This window comes from Uloborus diversus, chromosome 3 (genome assembly GCF_026930045.1).
Source record: "Uloborus diversus isolate 005 chromosome 3, Udiv.v.3.1, whole genome shotgun sequence".
In the NCBI taxonomy this organism is placed as follows: domain Eukaryota; kingdom Metazoa; phylum Arthropoda; class Arachnida; order Araneae; family Uloboridae; genus Uloborus; species Uloborus diversus.
Genome location: NC_072733.1, coordinates 137,632,730 through 137,655,111, shown reverse-complemented (window position 1 = coordinate 137,655,111; position 22,382 = coordinate 137,632,730). Strand labels below are relative to the sequence as shown.

At 32.7% G+C, this 22,382-nt stretch overlaps 1 protein-coding gene across 4 annotated transcripts in view; it reads left to right on the top strand.

Annotated features, from left to right (window-relative positions):
• Positions 1-22,139, top strand: part of LOC129218623 (CCR4-NOT transcription complex subunit 7-like) — a 77,126-nt gene extending 54,987 nt beyond the window's left edge. For all 4 annotated transcript variants that reach the window (XM_054852941.1, XM_054852943.1, XM_054852944.1 and 1 more), the window contains 3 exons: positions 12,158-12,335; positions 14,844-14,921; positions 21,490-22,139. In XM_054852941.1, coding sequence (XP_054708916.1) covers positions 12,158-12,335; positions 14,844-14,921; positions 21,490-21,615 — 382 coding nt within the window. In that variant the 3' untranslated portion in view covers positions 21,616-22,139. The remainder of the gene's footprint in view (positions 1-12,157; positions 12,336-14,843; positions 14,922-21,489) is intronic.
• Positions 22,140-22,382: the final 243 nt, after the last annotated feature.

The following is a 22,382-nucleotide window of genomic DNA, read 5'->3' as shown; positions in this document are numbered from 1 at the left end:
TAAATAGTTGTTGTGTCTGCACTATACTTTTTTTAATTAAATAGTTAAATTTTGTTAACTGACTGTTAAGTCTATACTATCACATTGCACGGAACAAATAGTATGCTTTTCTATCATTTCTTAGAATTTTATACCCATTTTACCCCACAGGTTACCCATTTTCACCTGCGTAGGGTAAAATGGATATACAAAACACAGTCATAAACACTCCCCTCACAAATAAAATTTTATCAAATTATGTTTGAAAATCATTCAATTTTACTCTCAATATATGTAATGTATATTTAAAAAAAAAAAAATGGAAACGAAATATTTTGACAAAATACTTGAGTAAAAAGCCAAAAGTAGACTATTTCATACCCATTTTACCCCACCTGACCCTACGCGTCTAAATTTTGTCACACATAATTTTCTGCAATGTATTTCCAAGGAAAGTGGAAAATAAGGGGGAAGGATAAACATTATATTTGGATGTTTATTTTCCCAAGTACAAAATGTCAAACTTTCTCACTGTTTAAAATCAAAATAGTGCACCTCTCTTTTTAAATTGCCATTGTCGTGTAGATCCCCCCAAGGTGAGGGGTACATTAATTGGAAGGCAACCGTATCGTATAGTGGGTGCATTGAACCCAAGCCGGAGTCTTGCAACCACGACAATCGCAAGAACCCCTTGTCCAATGAAGCGAAACTCGTAAGTGTGAGAATAATATGGCGGGGACAATCAGACTTAAATGACATCATTATACAGGTCAAGCACTTTTTAAAGATAACTAAAGTTGGCACTTTTAATTACGTAATTACGGAAATAAAATGGAAGTGTCTCACCCATTATGTGATCTCGCTTTGCAGGCCCGCTGTAATCCAAACATGAAAAGTCCACACAAACGTTTAGAATGGTAGTTAAGGAAGTTTATTTTCACCAAGTTGAATAATGTCACAAAAATTGGCTCACAAGCTGTGCAATGCCCGGTTGGCAGCACTGGGGCGAAATATCATCAGCTCAGAACAACAACACTTTATCAATTCCAATTTAGGCCATCATAATATGAGATAGGGAACCTACATCCAAAAAACATCAAGCACCCACATACAGGCAGGTTGGGGACATAATGAAAATCCCCGGCTCAAAATCGGGAAGTTTGGCCAGGCATAGCGGGAAACGGCACATCCGCTAAAAAAACAAACAAGCCCCGCGCACGTCAGCATAGCACGGAGGAAAATTATGAACTGTCAAAAAAATCCGAGCAAATTACGTGGCAAGCGAAAAAGTCGGTTACACCGATAACAAAACGGGTGATCGAAATGCACAAATCAACACTCTTAAACAAAATATTACCATATACGGCAGCCTATGAACACGGGGAAAAAGACACTGGCGCCACATACGAAATAACCGTCTGCTCTGACGTCATCACTTTTCTAAAATCACAGACCGGGTTAGATCAAAAGTTCGCTCTGAGGAAATCTGCGCGAAATCAAAACAAACGAAAAAATAAGGGAATCCAATGTGGATTACACCACATTTCCCCCCTTCGACAAAGTTTTGAAAAAAAAAAAAAAAAAATTGGTCAAACAGGAGAAGAAAAAAAAAATTGTCAGGTACAACTAGTACAAATAGGCACAGGCACACAGCAGATGCTGTAAAGTAGCCTTACACAACATGTGTTATCACAAAAAAAAAATATTCAAGAGGTTGTGAGAAAAAAATTGTGCATCGAAATTCTACTTAAGCCACGTAATCATCAAAATGCTCCAAGAAGGCACAACACAGGGCAACTATTATGTACAAAGGCTCCAATTTGCAAACAAACAAAAAAAATTAAATTGGCACGTGCTGCTCAAAATTTTAACACTTCCAATTGAGCCTCAAAAACTTCCCAAAAGAGCATCAACAAAAAAAACCTTTTTTTTTTCTTAAAATTGCCAAAATTTTCAAAATCAACTATATACAATGGCATCAAGCATGGCCAACAATTCAAATTTTCAAATGCCAAACACAAAAAGAGAGCAAAATGGCCAAAAATTTTCAATTAAAAAAAACTCTCTTTCAAAGGTTTTCCAAAAAGGCCAAAACATGCCAAAAGTATCCTGATCAGTAAAATATCTTTTCACTTTCATTCATCTCCATATATACAAGGATACTCAAACTTTCAAATTGGCATTTTACAACAAATATTTGATGCATTAAATTTTTATCATGTCATTTCACAATATCAAATTCAAAATTATTCATTTCCAAAAGCCCTGCATCAAATTCAAAAATTTTCTTCAAATTATTTCAAAATATTTACACATCATGCAATCAAAATTATTCATATGCAATTCTCTTTATACATACAGTGTTTCAGCTAACACAGAACATGGGTGCATTAAAAATTTCAATCAAAAAAAAATTTTCACTTCTCAAAATGCACAAAAAACTTTTCATTGGTACCAAAAAAATGTACAAAATGGCCATATATCAATTTTTGCAATATTTACCATCACTAGTGAATCTCAAAATCAAATATGTGTACACACGGCAACTGCAGCATTCATACAAACGAAAAAAAAATCACACATGAATTAGCTCTAATCAGAGATGTTAAATTTTCAGTCATCTCAAAAAAAAAAAAAAAAAAATTGCATGCTTCAAATTCACTTCACAAAACATGGAATTCCACAAAGAAACAAAGAAAAAATATTTACATGTTGACACAGAATGCCCTTCATTCAAATCATTCATTTCAAGTTGTCACACATCATTCAATTGGTACTCCAAGAAGGTTACAATTTTGAATGAGGTACGAAGGAAGATTTTTTCTTCACTTCACAAATCACTTTTGTACAAAAAAAATTTTTTTTTCCAAATCTGTGAAATTTTGAGGTCGAAATAAAGTCAGTACTGAATAAAATTTAGATAACCAAAAATGTACCTCTACCACAACAAACCAAAATGGGGAAAACGGGACAAAAGAAGTAGGTGATCACCAATTTCAACAGGGCTCAACCAAACCAAAGAGCACCATCAAATGAACCTTTCACATTCAGCAAATCATTACAATCAGTCAACCTGCAAAAAGGGCAAACAAAAGTGACAACAAAGGAATTCATATTTACACAAAAAGTATTTCACATATAAATATCAAAAGCAGGTATCAAAATTTTTTCATTCTAAATTCACTTTCCAATTATTTAGATGCTTTCAAAGACATGTGACCAATTATTTAAAAGCATACCAAAATATATTTCAAATTCAAATAAAAAAATTGCTCCCAAATTTTGCTTTCGAAAGGGCAATGCACAAAAAAAATTTTTCTCAAAAATCTGCCATTTTTTTTTCAGCAAAACGTCAGATGGGTCACAAGCAAAGAAAAACCAAAGCGGTATGCAAGTTGAGTGAGATCAAATGCCTTTCAAGTGAATTTTTAACTTCAATAGACAATCATCAAAAAAATTTGGCTATTCATTCACAAGCATATTTTATGTTATGCATCAACCCCTAAAAAAAAATTCACTTTTCATCACTCAACATTTGCTTTTGTCAAAAGAGAAAAACTAGAATTGTGTGACAAGGACAATTCCAAATTTCAACCACAAGCCAAAGGGAAAGCATATGCACAACATCAATCATCATTTTAAAAAGAATTTCACCAGCAAACATCAAAATTTTCAATCAAAATTCCGTCAAGAAAGAAAAATATATACAAGATACTTGACATCATTTCATCTTGGAAGCGGTAACCAAGGTCCATGTTTCTTGCTGAAGACCATTTCTTCAAGCGCTTTAATTTGCAAAAAGTTCCAGTCGCAATTGCACATACACTGTAAAAAAAAAATTTAAACACTTATCACCGAATTTCTGGAGGCACTACCACCTATTGATGAGATCACTTCATCATCAGGATCACTTGCACAAATCAGAGGTCCCTTCATGGCACTCAGCAGATGGAGACAGGATCATTAGGCACTATTATTTCACAGGTCCAATCACTATCACGGTCAGCAGAAGGAGCCACAGGGACACAGCGGCGGCAGCGCACATCCAGCCACTCAACGTCGCCAAAGCTGGTATGGGGATCTGGTCTGTTGCACCGGCACAGGATCATGCTGGGGAACAGGAGCTCCGACATCATTCTGGATGTCAGGCACAGGAACGGCATCAGGAACCGAAGACGGTCCGGCGGAAGCATCAGGGCTCTGGGGTCTCACAGCAGGAACCACATCAGCATTCACAGGTACCTGAAATGGGATAGGAGATTCCGGTCTCCCAACATCATTGTTCTTTTTCACAGATTGTTCACCACCCAAATGTGATTGTCTTTTCTGGAACTTCACCAAACGGTTTACATGTATTTTCTTCAATGGTGCCTGCTTGTTATTCAATTCCTGAATAAGACGCAATACAGGTGAAATCACTTTTTTTACAAAATATGGGCCATCATATGAAGGTTTGTACTTGTTTTTTGACTTCAAGTACACAAGATGACCAGCTTGAATATTACGAGGTTTACAATTTTCATTATGACTTTGATTTTGTGCCAACTTTTTAGTTACAGAATTCCGGTAGACTTCACGATACACAAATTGAAGTTGCTCTAAGAGCTTGTGCAATTCAAAAGCCGAATCCAAAGATGGATTAATATTGAAATTGACAATGTCTGTGATCAAAGACAACTCCCGACCGAAGTGAACAAGATTAGGAGAGAATTCAGTAGTTGAATGTGTGGACGCGTTATAACAGGCTTTATGAACATCAACAGCATAATCAAAATCAAGACCAGAAGCTAGCAAAGCTTTAATTGAAGTTTTAATGGACAAGTTCACCCTTTGACTCAGAGTGTTAGCCTGGGCATTTGCCGACGTTGTATGCCTTAATTGTATATTAAAAAGCTGATTAAATTTAGCAAACAGTTCACAATTGAACTGACGACAAAGATCTGTCAAAACTAATTCAGGTCTGCCAAACAAAGTGACGTATTTAAAGAAAGATTTAGCAACTGACACAGCAGTTATATTATTCAAAATATACAACTCTAAGTGTCTCGAAAAGGCATCAATGACAGTTAAGATATATTTGTTATTGCCAAGAGGTCCAACAATGTCGAGTGTCACTAATTGATTACATTTAACAGGTGAAAAGGTTTCCTGAAAGGGTGCTTTGTTTATCCGATGAGGCTTTGCCTGAATGCACTTAGTACAACTAGCACAGTAATTTAAGCAGTCAACATACATTCTCTCCCAATAAACATTTTTAGTTAAAAATGCATAAGTCTTATTTATGCCAAGATGTGAATGATGAGCAATATTTAAAACTTTAGCTTTTAAAGAATCAGGAATGACAATTTTCAAATTTTCCTCATCATCATTAGATGAATTACTTTTGCACATCATTAAAACCAAAGTTTCAGGATGGATACAAAATTTGTTATGTTTTTCAAGAGCAACTCTATTAAGAATATTATTATAAATGACAGATAATTTAGGATCTTTTAACTGCTCTTTTAAAATTGTCGACTGAGTTACTTGCAACAAAGGATCTTTCTCCTTTTCTCCAACATCAATTAAACTCGAAACATTAACACAATGTTGCAAAAGTGTACCAGAATTCTGTACATTATCAACAAAATTAACATTTTGATCAAAACCATCAGTGTTTACACAATTCCCAATATTATCCTCATACACTTCAACAATTTCCGGTAAAGCTTCCCCCTTATCGAAAGTTGTGTCAACCACAGGGTTAATTCGATTATCACGTAACAAGGAAGGATCTGCTACTATATCAACTTGATGATTCGTAAGGTCTGTGCGAGAGAGCATGTCAGCAAATAAATTTTTTTCACCAGCCAAATGTAAGAAGGAATAATTGTATTCAGATAAAGTCATTAGCCACCGAGTAGTTAAAGATGCATGAGACGAGTTTTTACCGTAAAATTTCAGACTTTTGGCATCACATAATAAAAAGATGTGGCGATTAAATATGTATGACTTGAATGCTTCGAGTGTCTTCACAATTGCCATCAATTCTAGCTTTATAGCAGGATACCTCGTTTCAGCTGGAGACAGCAATTTCGAGAAGAAAGAAATTGGGATAAACAAACCATCCCTCCTTTGCAAGAGTACACCACTTATTGCCAGTCCACTTGCATCTGTGTTCACATAGAATTTCTCATTCCAATTCGGTTTAACAATATATGGATTCTTGAAAAACACTTCTTGCAATTTTTGAAAACATTCATTTACTTCATCTGTCCATTTAAAAACTGCTTTAGGATGGGTCAACTGATTCAGTGGATGAATCAAATCAGAAAATTTGTATATGAGTGTTCTGTAATATGAGCAAATACCAATGAAACGCTTCAGCTGCTTCTTTGTTTTTGGCGGAGGAAAGGAAGTAATTTTCACAATATTTGATGAGATTGGCAAGACTTTATGTTGGGAAATCTGGAATCCCAGGTAATCTATTTTGTCCATGAAAAAATGACATTTTTTTGGTGACAGAGTCAAGTTAAAGTCTTTAAGGACTGAAAACAGTTTCTGAAGCTTAGCCTTCATCTCATCAAAGGTTCTGGAACCTACAATCAAATCATCTTGATAACTAAAAATTCCATCCATGTTTGTTTGTTCACAAACAGTGTCAGAATAATGTTGTTGTATGCTCGCTCCACTGGCCACGCCAAAAGGAATTCTGTGAAAAGCATAAGTACCCCAAGGGGTAGTGAAGGAAAATTTGTCTCGGTACTCTTCTGGTAAATCAATTTGATGATAGGCAGCATGTAAGTCCAAAGTTGAAAAATATTTGTATTCTGACAATGAGTTGATCAGGGAATGGATCTTCGGAAGCGGGTAAGATGAATGAACAATTATGGCATTTAAAAGTCTTAAGTCTAAGGCCAATCTGTACTTTTGTACACCTGATCCATCATCTTTTTTCTTCACCAGGAGACAGGGGCAACCATAGTTAGATAAATTCCTAGAAATTATGCCAGTCTCTTGTAATTGATTTAACTGATTTTTAGCTTCTTCTTGAAGACTCTGAGGTATGGGGAAAGGAAGCGCCTTAATTGGATAATCATGAGTGAATTGAAAATCAACTCTGATTCTGTCTGAATGACCGAGAGAGTTCAAAGAACTTGAAAAACACTGTGTATTTTCTTTCAACATATTTTGCATGTCAGACAGTTGATTATCCTTTAAATGAGCCAAATTAAAATTTTCCAAGTTAAATTCCTTTTCCCTGAGTTGCACAACTTCATTAGACGCCTGAATAAAGTTCAGTGAATGCTCATTATTTTTATTCTCAATCTCCTGAATATGGTCAATTTGACTCAAATGCCCCAAAGTCATGTTTTTATTGAGATGAACTTTTTGAGAAGAATTGTTCTCAACATATAGATAAAAAGAATTTTTTTTTTTGCACAACTACCCATTCGAGTCCTCATCAATAGCAATTATTGAGTCTTCAATTTTAACTGAATTTACCGAATCACAAATTGTAAACAAAAAATGTGATTTGTTGTCTAACTTCGCATGAGCAAAAACTTTAATGAGAGCAGTTTGTTTTGGTTCAACAAACTGTTTAGAAAAAACCTGAACTCTATTCATTGCTTCCAGACTGGGAGATGTGTAAGCACTACAATTATTACACAAGTTCACATTGTTGTCAAGTTCATGAGGGCTCCTCAACAAAGGAAATTTGTTACCGTCATAAAATAATACATTCTCTTTAGGGAGAATATACATGTTATGTTTAGTTAAGAAATCATAACCAAGAATTCCCACAAATGGAGAATTATCTCTGATATTCATAGTGTAGAAAGAATGACGGAAGAAATTACTTTGAATTTTAAATGAGAATTCCACACATGAAATAAAATCTACACTGGAATTCACAGTGGATACAGTTATTCGTCTTCCTAAGTTTTTGATTTTGACAATTTGTTTAATTTTTTGGACAACATCATCACTCAAAATGCTTAGACTAGCTCCAGAATCAATTAGAAAAGGAAAAAACAAATTAGAAATTTGAACTTTGACCAATGGTAACTTATTTGACAAGTCCTCATGATGTGAACTTTGTAATCTTACATTTACCAGAGCAGCAGGAATAAATTCCTGAGCTTCAACCGACAATGAGGAATTATTTTTCACAGGAGAAGTTTGAGTTGCAAGAGTTTTACCCAATTTAATGACACCGGTAGACTTTCTAACAGGTTTCGAGCAACCATAACCACTAGAGCGAGTCACATCTGACACATAAGCACTACGATTAACAGGATTATTGCCCATCACACTTAAATTTTGATGGAAAGGCATTAAATTGTCAAAAACAGGTGGTTGTTTCATCACAGCATTATTTGCAGGCAAAAATGACAAATTAAAACCAGGAGGAGGTGGAATAACCTGATTTTGTACGTTGTAACCAGCATTATTACCATTATAGGCATTTTGTGTATTTCTATTAGAGTTCATAAAATTTTGTCCATTTACAACATTTTGGTTGGCAAAATTTGCTCTGTGTTCAACAACTGGTTGAACTAATGAAGAATCACCTCCATATGAATTATTAGCCATGGGAATATTGTTAGGCATGAAATTACAATTGTAATTTGGTAACAATTCAACAGTGTTATGAATAGGTTGTGGGAACTGAAATCTGGGCTCTGGATTTTGTACCGACAGACTTCTATTTGGAACATGATGTTCAAAATTTACCATTGGTGTTTGATTTTGCATTTGACACGAATTCTCTGATGTCAGTGGGACAAAATTTTGAATTGTGTCAACGCGAACAGTCTGCGAACACTGAACACTTTTAGTTGGAGAAAATTGAGTTCCCACATCATTATATGTCACCTTATTTTTAAGAATTTCTGAATAACTCAAAAAATTAACCTGACTATTCTCCTTATTTTCATGCAAAAGAAAACGTTCATTTCTTCGCCGATACAATTTATCAGTTCTAGCATTTACATTATTACATTGAGAAAAATTTCTCGACAAAGATTTATTTTGAAATCTCACATTATTAAATTGTTTCAAAAATTGAAAACACTTTGATTGAACATGACCCAATTTACCACAAAAATAACAAGTGATTTTAGCACTTTCTCTATCATTGCAAAATTTTTGTTTCCCATGAAACACACCATTTTGATCAGAACACTTTAAAGGAATTTCATCATCATCAGACAAATCATCCATAGAAGTAAACAACTTTTTTTTAGGTAAACAATCATCAGAGTTCATTTGTGAATTTACATTGAGATTTTCAGCATTTTTTAACTGCTCTTCCAAAAACACAATTTTTTTGTTAAGAGCTACTACCTGTTCATCAGAAAATTGAGGTTGGTCATAAGACTGAACATCTCGTTCTAATTGTTGCAATTGTTCAATTTTGTTTACAGCTGAATCAAAAGACTTTATGTTCAACTCCAAAATTTTGGATCTAAAGTCTGAAGGGATAGTGGATAGCAATTTCTGCAACATTATCTCATTCTGGAATTCTGGATTTTTAATTTTGAAAACATTAGTGGTAATTAATTTTATTCTATGAGCCAAATTCAAAATTGACTCTGATTCTTCCATGCAAATGGCATGAAAATCTTTCATGGAATGAATATTTGTGACCGGCTTGAAAAATGTCAACAAAGCATCAGTTATTTTTTCTACTGAATCAGAATAGCATAAATCAGGTGTTTCCAAAATATATTTGAGTGCGGCTCCAGTCAATTTACTTTTTAAATATAGCACTCCCTTCTTATTTTGCCAAGAATTAACTTCAATTATATCTTTTACTTGCTCTACAAAATATTCAACCTGAGTGGAATCACCACTAAAATTGTTTACATGCAACATAAAAGGCGATTTGTTTACATTAGGAGACCTTGAAATGTTTTGAGGGGTTTGTGTAACATTTGTGTTTACATTTGGATTCACATTATTTGTACTGTTAGAAATAGCAGCACGAGGTGCACTATTTCTGCGAATATGATTTCTGTTTTTCATGATTATCACTTCGAAAAAAAAATTTTTTTTTCTCACAATATTCACAAATCAAATATTTTTGGTCATGCAAAACATCAACATATAAAAATGCACATTGAACATATCAAAAATTTGCACCTCTAGACCCCCAAAAAACATTTTGAGTCTGATTAACCCAGCAAAATTCTTCACACAAATTATTCATTTTGTTCAGAATTTTTTTTTTTTTTTTGTCACACCCCAAAAAGGGACTGGTCACGCACCAAAAATGTCGTGTAGATCCCCCCAAGGTGAGGGGTACATTAATTGGAAGGCAACCGTATCGTATAGTGGGTGCATTGAACCCAAGCCGGAGTCTTGCAACCACGACACATTGCAAGAACCCCTTGTCCAATGAAGCGAAACTCGTAAGTGTGAGAATAATATGGCGGGGACAATCAGACTTAAATGACATCATTATACAGGTCAAGCACTTTTTAAAGATAACTAAAGTTGGCACTTTTAATTACGTAATTACGGAAATAAAATGGAAGTGTCTCACCCATTATGTGATCTCGCTTTGCAGGCCCGCTGTAATCCAAACATGAAAAGTCCACACAAACGTTTAGAATGGTAGTTAAGGAAGTTTATTTTCACCAAGTTGAATAATGTCACAAAAATTGGCTCACAAGCTGTGCAATGCCCGGTTGGCAGCACTGGGGCGAAATATCATCAGCTCAGAACAACAACACTTTATCAATTCCAATTTAGGCCATCATAATATGAGATAGGGAACCTACATCCAAAAAACATCAAGCACCCACATACAGGCAGGTTGGGGACATAATGAAAATCCCCGGCTCAAAATCGGGAAGTTTGGCCAGGCATAGCGGGAAACGGCACATCCGCTAAAAAAACAAACAAGCCCCGCGCACGTCAGCATAGCACGGAGGAAAATTATGAACTGTCAAAAAAATCCGAGCAAATTATGTGGCAAGCGAAAAAGTCGGTTACACCGATAACAAAACGGGTGATCGAAATGCACAAATCAACACTCTTAAACAAAATATTACCATATACGGCAGCCTATGAACACGGGGAAAAAGACACTGGCGCCACATACGAAATAACCGTCTGCTCTGACGTCATCACTTTTCTAAAATCACAGACCGGGTTAGATCGAAAGTTCGCTCTGAGGAAATCTGCGCGAAATCGAAACAAACGAAAAAATAAGGGAATCCAATGTGGATTACACCACAGCCATCTTCCATTTCATCCTCAGAAGTTAATTTTTTTAATGCAACTGACCTTTGTACTGCAACAGAAGAACCAGGATGTAACATTTCCTGTTCTATTTCTTTCTCTTTGGTTGAGAATTACTACTGTTAGCTGGTTATCTCCAAATTTTTAATTTTGCCACTTACATTCCTTTGCTTCTCACTGCCTCAACTGACAAAAAGCCGAAACTTCTAGAATTGATGATTTTGATGCTTCTTTTGACAATTGCTGTACAAAAGCTACCGATTTCGATTTCCACCATCGCATATTTGTAACCTACGCAAAAAACTGAAGAAAATGACACCTCACCCCTCTTTATCGCAGAAATGACGCTACTTGTCGAAATTTTGGCGTACCTAGCCAGGGTGACAACCAGGATGGCAATTTGTGGTGTCACCACACACAAACGAAAAAAAAAGGTTTTAATATTCTATATAAGCATTACATTCATACAATTTTCAGTCTAATTACTGACAATATGAACCTAATTCTGACTTTAGTCACCCCATGATGTGGGATGTAAGGGGGGGGGGAGTGGATTGTTTTCCCCGGATTTTTTTCAAATCTGTAGTCTAAAATGGATTTTAGCTTCATATTTTTCAAACTTGCAATTCCATTTTGGTTGTCACCCCCCAGACGAAAGACACCCGGGGAACCATCCCCCTGTCCCCCTTCCCTGTAGAGACTCCACTGTATATACCCTGGTAGCAATGGCTTTGGAAAATTGGGGGAGGGGGAGGGAATGATGGGACTAGGTAAAATTATGTTGCATTTTATACATGCTTTACACAATTGAAAAAAAAAAAAAAAAACATTCTGTTGCTGAAGTAAGATGTTTTTAATGTATAATTACACTGTTATAGTTGAAAAAATAAATTATGTGATTTTCAGTTCACGGTTAAATTTTTTCCTCTGAATTTATTTTTTTCAGTGGGTATGATTTTGGCTACCTCTTAAAACTTTTGACTGACCAGAATTTGCCTGCAAATGAAGCTGTATTTTTTGATTTATTACAATGCTATTTTCCAACCATTTATGATGTCAAGTATTTGATGAAAAGCTGTAAAAATCTGAAAGGAGGTTTGCAAGAAGTTGCTGATCAACTTGAGGTAAGTCCTTGATGTGTAAAGTGCTAAGTATTTAGTTTTTTTCCCTCATTTCTATATGTGTTATTTGATAAATACAGGAAAGTTTGGAGTTCATGTGTTATGCGTTAAATGAAAAAGAAAAAGAAAAAAAGAGATTGCGAAAAAAACTTTAACAAAGATAATTTAAAGGATACATTATTGAAATGAGGCATCTACAGAGCCTAAATATTTGTATTTTTTGTTTTTGTAGTTACTGAGATTTAGAATTGCACCTGTTTATGGCAAAGCTAAATGTAGCAAATTTATGGCTATATTGTAATAGCTTCAAATCCTTTTTGCGTTGTGCTGTGCATAGTTTAACTTTTTAAAATGAAGATAGAGTGATAATGAAATTTTTATTTGGTCTCTTCGACTTTATTATAAACAGGTGTAGGGTAGTGGCACCAGTAACAGACAAAGGTCCAGTAACAGACAGTCGTAAGTTTGGATTTAAATAATTAGAATTTTAGGCGGGTTAAACTGATGTTGCTGCGATCCATGAATATGGAGCAACCATCTAATGTTATCAAAGTGAATTTTATGAGCCAGTTGGTATTTGCAAGGCAGGGGTGGAAGGTTATGAACAGCCACCACAAAGTCTGCCGGTGTTTCATGTTCATTTGATTTTATAAGGCTTTAAATCTAAAAATAAAAAACTTTTGCCCATTTTGAAGAAAAGGAAGAGAATTCTGTCCATTACTCATCCTATTTGTTACTGGGTATCATTGGAATTGTCAGTGTCTGTTACTGGGGGGGTCAGACCTTTTTTCGAAATTGAGCAAATAAAAATAGAATTAACTAATTTAGAGCATCCAGAAACAGCCAAAATGTCAGATGAGATGTAGTTGCCCGAAAAAAAAAAGTTTTAAAAGTCAAAATACATGAAAAGGCTCAGAACATTGAGTTGGCCTGAGAGCGATGTCTGTTACTGGTGGCGTTACCCTACCTGTATATTTAGGTAATGCTAATATTTATTGTTAGCTGAATTTTACATCATTTAATATAGTTCACCACTGATATAGTATGTAAGACACAAAAACTTCTGCCTGAAATTGCTGGTTATTTTGCAAGTGAATGACAGGGATTGAAAATACATAATTAGGAAATGCAGTTAAACTCCTCATCTCAAATAATAATAATAAAATAAGAGCAGATTGCTTTCATTCAACTTTAATTAACTAAGGTTGAGAAGTCAATGTATTTCCATATGTGAAGTCCTGGTTTCCTGTTATTTTCAATAGAATGTGCATTGAATATATACCAGTGTCGTACCTAGCCAGGGTTACGCCCCGGATGGCAATTTATGTTGTCACCCCCGCCCCCCACACACAATGAAGAAAATATATATGTAAGCATTAAATTCATACACTTTTCAGTCTAATTACTGACAATATGAACCTAATCCTGAGTATAGTCACCCCATGATGTGGGATGTAAAAGGGGGGGAGGCAGGGTTTTCCCCCCAATTGCTTTCATTCATCTTTAATCTGATAAGTATGCCTTTTTTCTCAGAAGTGTTGCCACTTTTTGAATCAAATCTTCATTTGAAAAATATTTTATTTTTAGTCATTGGTCTATAGGGCTATATTGACTCCTTTTTTGAGGTGTTGTTTTGATGTTTTTTTATGGGACATTTTCTTAATGCAAATGTATTTAATTGTAAAAAGAGATGAAACTGAAATTTCTAATCAGCTTATCCCCAAATTTTGTAGAATATGATAATTATAGCTATGGGACAAAGGATCTGGTTGACATGTCACTGAAAATTTTATAATTCATTGAATAAGATTATCAACTTTGGCATGGTTGAATGTCACCCCCCCCCCCCCTCCGGTGCATCATAAAGCTGTGGCGTTATCTACCATAAGTCTCCTAGCAGCCCAATAAAGTTTAACCTTGGTAGAGTTGTCCGGGTTACAATTTTTAATGCTAAAGAGTGCAGAGCACCTCGTCAGATGTAAAAGGTTCATTACTAAGCCTGGAAGCACAAAGGACAGTTATTATTACTTACTACCTGAATAGATTGTCTGATAGATACCTACTGAAGGTGTCCATATAGAAAGTCATCGATTGTTAGTCTAAAACTTGCCCTATTGGGACTGCAGAAAGGAGCAGGTCCTTCTATATTTGTTTAAATAATGAAAATATATTGCTATAAGAAGTGTAAAATTAAAAATAAGATCAATTTGAAACTTAAATTTTCCCACTGGTTTAGAATCACTCATAGGATGACTTTTCGGGGACTGAATTATTTGTGGTACATTTATAGGCAAGTTGTTTAGTTGTTTGACTAACAACTGTTATTGAATATATTTTAAGTAATTTAAACTGATATTGGCACCATATTATTATAGTATTTTTAATACTGTTGGGCAGGTACTGAATAGTTTTCTATGAAAACAACCAGCATACAAAGAAAAATAAGCATTTTATTTTTGTACAGCAAAATATTAAGAAGAGTAAAAATTCTGAGTTTCTTTATTTTTTCAGTTGGAAAGAATTGGGCCACAACATCAAGCTGGTAGTGACAGTTTGTTAACAGGGATTGCATTTTTCAAGATGCGAGAAGTTTGTATTCTGTCTTAAAGATACTATTTAGTAAAAAGTTTCTGATATGATGCACTGTATTATTAACATAATTCCCATCATTTCATTACTGTTGGCTTTCCCTGACACATATAAGCTGCTACCTTTACTCCTGTTCGAGCATAGGAAAATTTCAGGCCCTCTCATTGGCTTATTCAAGTGTCAATCAAAGCTTCAAAGCTGTGAGGTCACTGTAATGTTGCTAGTCGTCTTTTGCAGTGTGCTTCTTGTTTGTCATCTGTTAAATATGAATAAGAATTTGCAAATGAGATCTTTAATTGAATGTTGCTGACAAAAACAGCATTATTATTTCCAATCAATTTCATCCTTTGCAAAACAAATGAAAGCTGCCTTTGAGAAACTATGCTTTGAAATAAAAATAGGTGGCTCCATCTTTAAGCAAAAAATGTGTGTTTTACGACATTGTTCCAATTTAAATTGAAGTTTTTTTTAAAATAATTCTTATGGTAAATTATTTTGTTGATGGAAAAGCGAATTCTGCAACTTTTCATATTCTTAATGATAGTTAATGCAATTTAAACAGCTCTTCTTAAAGAAATGATTACCATTTAAGTTAATAATAAATACTTCTAGTGAATAATTTAATACATAATAATTTCTAATATAATTTTATCTTGTGCCAGTTTATTTCTAGCTAATTTCTATTGAATATCAGTTAGCATCCGAGAATAAGACTTCCAATTGAATATTGAGTGAATCTGGCAAACATATCCTTCTTGTCTCATACTAATTTCATATCTCATAAAATAAAATAATGCTTTCTTTTTAAGAAAAAAAAAACCATGTAAAATATATAATTAAATGAATAAATAGCATTATCTTTAAGCAAAAAATGGCGCTTTTGAAGAAGGTACTATTCGATTTTATTTCAACTCATTTGTCAACTAATTCTCAATGTAAGTTTTTTAAATTAAACAGCAAATTCTTTATCTTTTCATATTCTTCATAATATTTAAAGTTATGTAAAAAGGAATAGGTAATTTAAAATCTTGAATGAAATAATTGAAAATAACATTAAAAAGCAATGTTTCTTAATGTAAAATTATACACATGTTATTTCAAGTCAAATCACTTTCAAGTCAAACTTTCAGAAATCACACCCTTTGACACCTTAAATTCATTTTTATTTTTTTAAAAATTTTTATCACACACAGTTGATGAATCAATTTAAGATAATTTCATGCAGTTTCAATTACTATTTAGCTTAAATACATTTGGGAAGCAAAAAGTTTCACAAAATCCTGAAACTTGAAAATTCAATCATTTTTGAGATGATATTGAAATTTTTTGAAATCAATATATGACTTTTAATGTATTGTAATAAATACAACTAAATTTTTTAGACTGGGCCCATGAAGAGATCAGCAGCTGCTAAATATTTTCAGCAAAATTAGCAAAAAAGTTCTCTTAATTTTTTTTGCTGTACTGCTGATAAGACCTTCGTGATTTCATGAATAGTTCTGAAACCATTCGAATGTAATCATTCAAATACATTAAATATCATACATTCATTAAAAAAAATTTAAAGTATTAAAAAAAATTTGAATTTAAAATCTTTGTAAATATTTCTTTTTTTGAAAAGTGTTAAACTTAAGTTGTCTTTAAAACAAATGAAGGTGGAAGTCTTTCTTTTTTAAATACAGACATCTCAATTGTTTTAGCATTTTATAAAGGGTACACATGAGCTATTTATAATTTAATTCAGGATTATGAATTTAACCAGTGAAGACACATATAAAGCAATCCAACCAATGAACGATAAGATAAACAAAATATAGACAAAAAAGCAGATTAACATAAAAAAAAATTGACAACCTGTTAGAGAGCTTTATAAAGCTTTTGACCAATAACTATATAATATTTTGTTCAGCTGACTTTAACCAATAGTAGTGCATGAACAGCTGATTTTTTTAAACATAATCTTTGAAGTCGAGGATTAGTTTATTTTTTGTAAAGAAGGAAATTCTTCCAAAACAAAAAGGAACTTCTTCCAGATGCACTCACTACTCAATTAAAGGTCTTATTCTCAGATGCTAACTCATATTCAATAGAAATTAACTAGAAATAAACTGGCACAAGGAAAATTATATTAGAAATTATTGTGTATTAAATTATTCACTAGAAGTATTTATTATTAACTTAAATGGTAATCATTTCTTTACCAACAGCTGTTTAAATTGTATTAAATATCATTATGAATATGAAAAATTGCAGAATTTGCTTTTTAATTAACAAAATAATTTGCCCTGGGAATTATTTAAAAAATAATTTCAATTTAAATTAAAACATTGTCGTAAAATATGCATTTTTTGCTTAACCCGTTCGCACCCAGCGTCACGCGGACGCTACGCAACGATTCCTCTCCTATCAGCCCAGCGTCACTTATCCGCTACGCGCTCTGATCTACGCTGTAGTCCCAGCGTCACGTATATGCTTTCTCGAAATGGAACGATTGAATTGAATATTTAAATGATACTAGATGGCGCTAAATGGCTATAACTTTAATCATATTCGAGTCACATGGTATTTGACCTTCATGTACACGCTTTAGTTTCTTATTTGGGCCTCTCAATGGGATAGATTTTTTTTTTTATGTAAACAACAGTGAATCACTGCTCTGCGCATATGATTTATGAGGTCTCAATTGCTCTTGTTTATATCTTTGCTTCTCTTTTTTTTTTACGAGTAATTGAAAGAGATATACATCTAGCTGAATAAATTATGGGGGAGGGAAGGAAAGCTAAAATATTTTTGCGTATGTGTTCCAGACTTTTGGGATTCCCCGTTCGATGAGAGTATAGGAATGATTTCAAGAGGCCTGAAGTTTATGATTATTTTTGAATCCTTTCTAAAATTGTTCTTCTGTATTTATTCTTTTTTATTTGGGGATAGAAAACCGCAATAAAAATGATTAGCGAAGTGAGTGAAAGGGAATGTTTTCGAGTGAATTATGAAGCAGTTTTGAGACTTGTCGCGTGGGAAATATAACTAGTTTAAATTCGTTGACCTAAGTTGTTTTAATCAAAATTACATAAGGAACATATTTTTTTGCTACATTTCTTTTTCTTTGATTCCACACTCACGATGTCAAACTCTAACTTTGTTTTTGTGCACATATCATTTAATTTTGTGCACATGGTTAAAGTTTTAGTATTCTACTTATTTTACTTCCTTCTAATAATGTAATAGTCTTTATATTAATAATTAGTAATCAGTAGTACATTGTTTAAGCAAAATTAAAATTTCAAGCCATTATTTTGAGATGCTGATTTTATATGAATATTTTTGTTCAGTTAGGCTTAACTGCTGTAAATGCTCGGGCCGATGGCGGCGTTCCATTTCAGAACGTTCGGTCCCGTAGCTGCGCTTCGTTTTCCGAGCGCTGGTCCTCAAGGGGTTAAAGATGCTCCACCTAGTTTTATTTCAAAGCATAGTTTCTCAAAGGCAGCTTTCATTTGTTTTGCAAAGGATGAAATTGATTGGAAATAAGAATGTTGTTTTTGTCAGCAACATTAAATTAAAGATCTCATTTGCAAATGCTTATTCGTATTTAGTAGATTACAAACAAGAAACACTGCGAAAGATGACTGGCAACATTACAGTGGCGTCACAGCTTTGAAGCTTTGATTGACAGTCAAATAAGCCAATGAGAGGATCTGAAATTTTCCTATGCTTGTGAACAGGAGTAATGGTAGCTTATACGCATCCCTAACACCTTTTACAGGGTTCATACTCTCTTGAAAAACCTTTAAAAGTGGTTGGAAAGAAAAGTTAATTTTCAAGTGCTTGAAAAAATTTCTAAACCTTTGAAATTTTTGAAATGTTTCTTAGAACTTGAATTCTTTAAGAAAATCATTGAATTGTGCTCAAAATTTGACAAAAATATTTCATCAGTACAATTTTCTGAATGTATACAGTGTGAATACAGTGTCACAAAAAATTGCTTCCCTTTTTTGAGACTTCAATCCTTTTGCATCTTGTAAATATTTTGATATTTTTAATAATCGGAAAACATTTTTACTCATTCTATAGTAGATTAGCTTAATTTTAGATTAACTTCAATAAATGAAAATGGCATTTTTAAAAAAAAATCAAAGCAACATTGAATGTACTCGAACTTCGCAGAAAATAGCTCTTCATGTTTGAGATTTCAATCTTTTTGCATTGTATAAATATTTTAATATTTTGGGCAATTGGATGTTTTTTTCACATATGCTACTTTATATTAGCAAATTTATGTTCATGTTTTGTTAATAATAAATAAATTTATTTTTGGGAAGCATGCTAACATTGAACTTATTCAAATTTTGCAGAAAATCATGTTTAAGGCTTCAATCTTTTTACATCTTCTAAATATTTTAATATTTTGTGCAATTGAATGTTGTTTTCACATATACTTCTTTAAATTTGCAGATTTTATGCTTAATTTTGTTAAATAATGAATCAATTCATTTTTGGGAAGCATGCCACCATTGAATGTGCTTCGCAGAAATCTGCTTTTCGTCTTTGTGTTATTTTAATATTTTTTCCACTTGGAGAAGTTATTTTGACATGAGTTACCTTACATTAATTTTTTTTTAAATAACTTAAAGAATAATAACTTTTGTCTTTGAAAATCCTTTTTTTTTTTTTGCAAACTTGATTTAAAAAGTTTTAAGCATATTATCAGTTATTAATGATTTTTTGGAAAAATATTAAATTTTACACAATGAGCACATAATATTTTCAAGTAATGTTTCTATTTGATGTGTACTATTTTATAAAGTTGAACCTATGTACATCATTGACTTGATATGTGCTAAAATAATCAAAGTATATTACAAGGATATTTCTGTTCTGGTTATGCACCGGAAATGCAGCATTGTTTGGTATGCTTTTGTCTCCTCACCTCCGACGTTTTTTTCATTACACCTAATTTTCAGCTATGATGTTGGTACTAATATTATTTATCATGTAGACCTGTGAAATGCAGGTCTAAAATTATTTTACTAAATTAAATTATTTTGTTTGCGGTTTTTGTTCTTATGATGCCTTCATTTTGAAAAATGCCATCTCTTTTAGGAGATTTATGTTTTGCATCTAGTTAAACTTTTTCCATATTCAGCAACAGTACAATTTTCATTAATTTAAAAATATTCGCGAGGGACAAAATGGAAAACTGTTATTAGCTTTTGATTTTATCTTGAAAAACAATTTTACTATTGATACAAAACTTTGATAATGTATGTATACTTTTTTTATTATTATTATCAATGTTGTGTTTTAAGTAAGTTTTTGAAGATAATCAGTATAACACAGTCAATTTTTTATAACTTGAAGCCTTATAACTGGAATATTCTTTTAACTCAAAGTTTTCACCGGGTCCCAAATTCTTGAGAGGGCTGTGGGAATTTCCCATAACTCAAACTACCACAAATTAGAAGGCTTTATTCTGTCCTTTGGGACTTTGAGTTATTGAAAGTAGAATGAGCAATATTTTAACTAATAAACTATTCAAACGTAAGAAATGAATAGTATGTTTATCAAAAGCAATTAATGTAGCTATTTAAGTTATAGGGGTCTTAGTTTTAAAAATGATTTCCCTTTCCAATTTCTCTTAAACTTTCAGGTAATTTTTCATGAACTCACAATCACCCAGGAATATTATCATCTTTCTAAGTTTGAATTCTAACTCAAATGTTCGAAATATGCATTTGTTTCTAAAATATAGCTACTATTGTCATTCTATTTCAGCTTCTTATGAGTATTTTCAATTTGAAAATATGGCTGTATGAATCTGAACTTTCACATTTATTGACTATATTAATTTATTCAGTAAAAACAGGCTGAAGTTTAGATTGATCAGCATATTTATTGCTTAAGCAGCATTTGAAAATTATTTTTGGTGTTGTTACTTCCATCAAATAGCATATAATAACAACTTAGCATATTGACAATGATTTGCAAACCTCGATTGTTTTAGAACCTAAGCAGTAACACAGCCAGAAATAACCTTCTGTATGGAAGTTTTGGTCATAACTGCCCTTACATGTATGTAAGCTACTGTAATAAGATTGGAAATATGTGTTAACCCCCCCCCCCTCCTCGAAGGACTCAGGAGGGACTGATCCCGAAACCTTCCCCTGGCCATGTCACTGTAGTTGGGTATTTTGATTTTTAGAGATACTTATGATACAGTACATCTTTTATTGAAGTGTGTCTTGTTGTAGAAAATGCAATTGCTGATGTTTGTTTATGCTTTTTAATCTTATTGCCTATTATTTATAGGTTTGAATTAAATGAAATCTGCGTACAATATTCGCAGTACAAATTTCTGGTAATATCTAGAAAAATATTTTTTGACTTTTTAAAGGTACTTGATTTTTTTTTCTCCCTGAAGTATATAACCTTGTTTTACTTAAATTTTAACTTTAGTTTTTTTAAAATGTTTTTAAACATTGGTGACTTATATTTATATTTTAGATTTGTTGAATAGTATGTAATTTTGCTATTTTTCTTATAGTGATCAATTAACATAATTACTTTGCAGATGTTCTTTGAAGATAATATTGATGATGATAAGTATTGCGGTCATTTATATGGTCTTGGCAATTGTTACATCCCTGGAAACTTTCAAGATGATGCGCTGCCTTCCTCATCATCAGTTCCTGCTTAATGTTAAATAATTTCATTGCTACTTTAAGTTATAAGTATTATCAAAATGTTTTAGTCAAAAGTATATTCTGGTTATTTTTCAAAAGGATAAAAATTTTAATATTTTACAAAAGATTTTAAAATCTAATTTGTTTTATTTTATTTTCCTGATACAATTTGAGTTTCTGTTGAAAAAAAAAAGTACATAAAGAATGAGGATAAGTTACAAAATCATTTTCACCTGAAATTATGTCATCTTCCATAAAGTTGTCATTTGTTTTGCTTGCTCTTAAATAACTCTATAAATGGTTTGGAGTATTTTTTTTTTCAAAAGTTTTTCTCTTTGTTTTATTACCTTTATATAAATTTTAACTTAAAATTAAGTTCTTTAAAAAAAATTAAATGTTTTCAGAACTAGTCAACAATTGTCTTTCAATATTTAGAAAATTGCAAATTGTGTTTTTTTATTTGTTTCAATTGATGTTATTTTACCTGTATATAAATTCAACTAAATAGTTTTTATAAAATAAAAATCATTTCCATTAATCAATTTTCTTCTGTTCTTTTAATCATATCCCTCTTTGTGTTAATCAGACATTTTAGAGAAAAAATACTTTTAAAATAAGTAAAAAAAAGTTGTCGGATTGTTAATAAAATCGGTTGGGTTGCTTTGGTTGACCGAACCCCTTGTAATAAAAGTTCATTATAAGTAAAATTCAGACCAGACAATTTTCAGTATCAGTAAAACATATGCCCTTCATGCTATTTACAGGGAGACTCTTCCAGCTA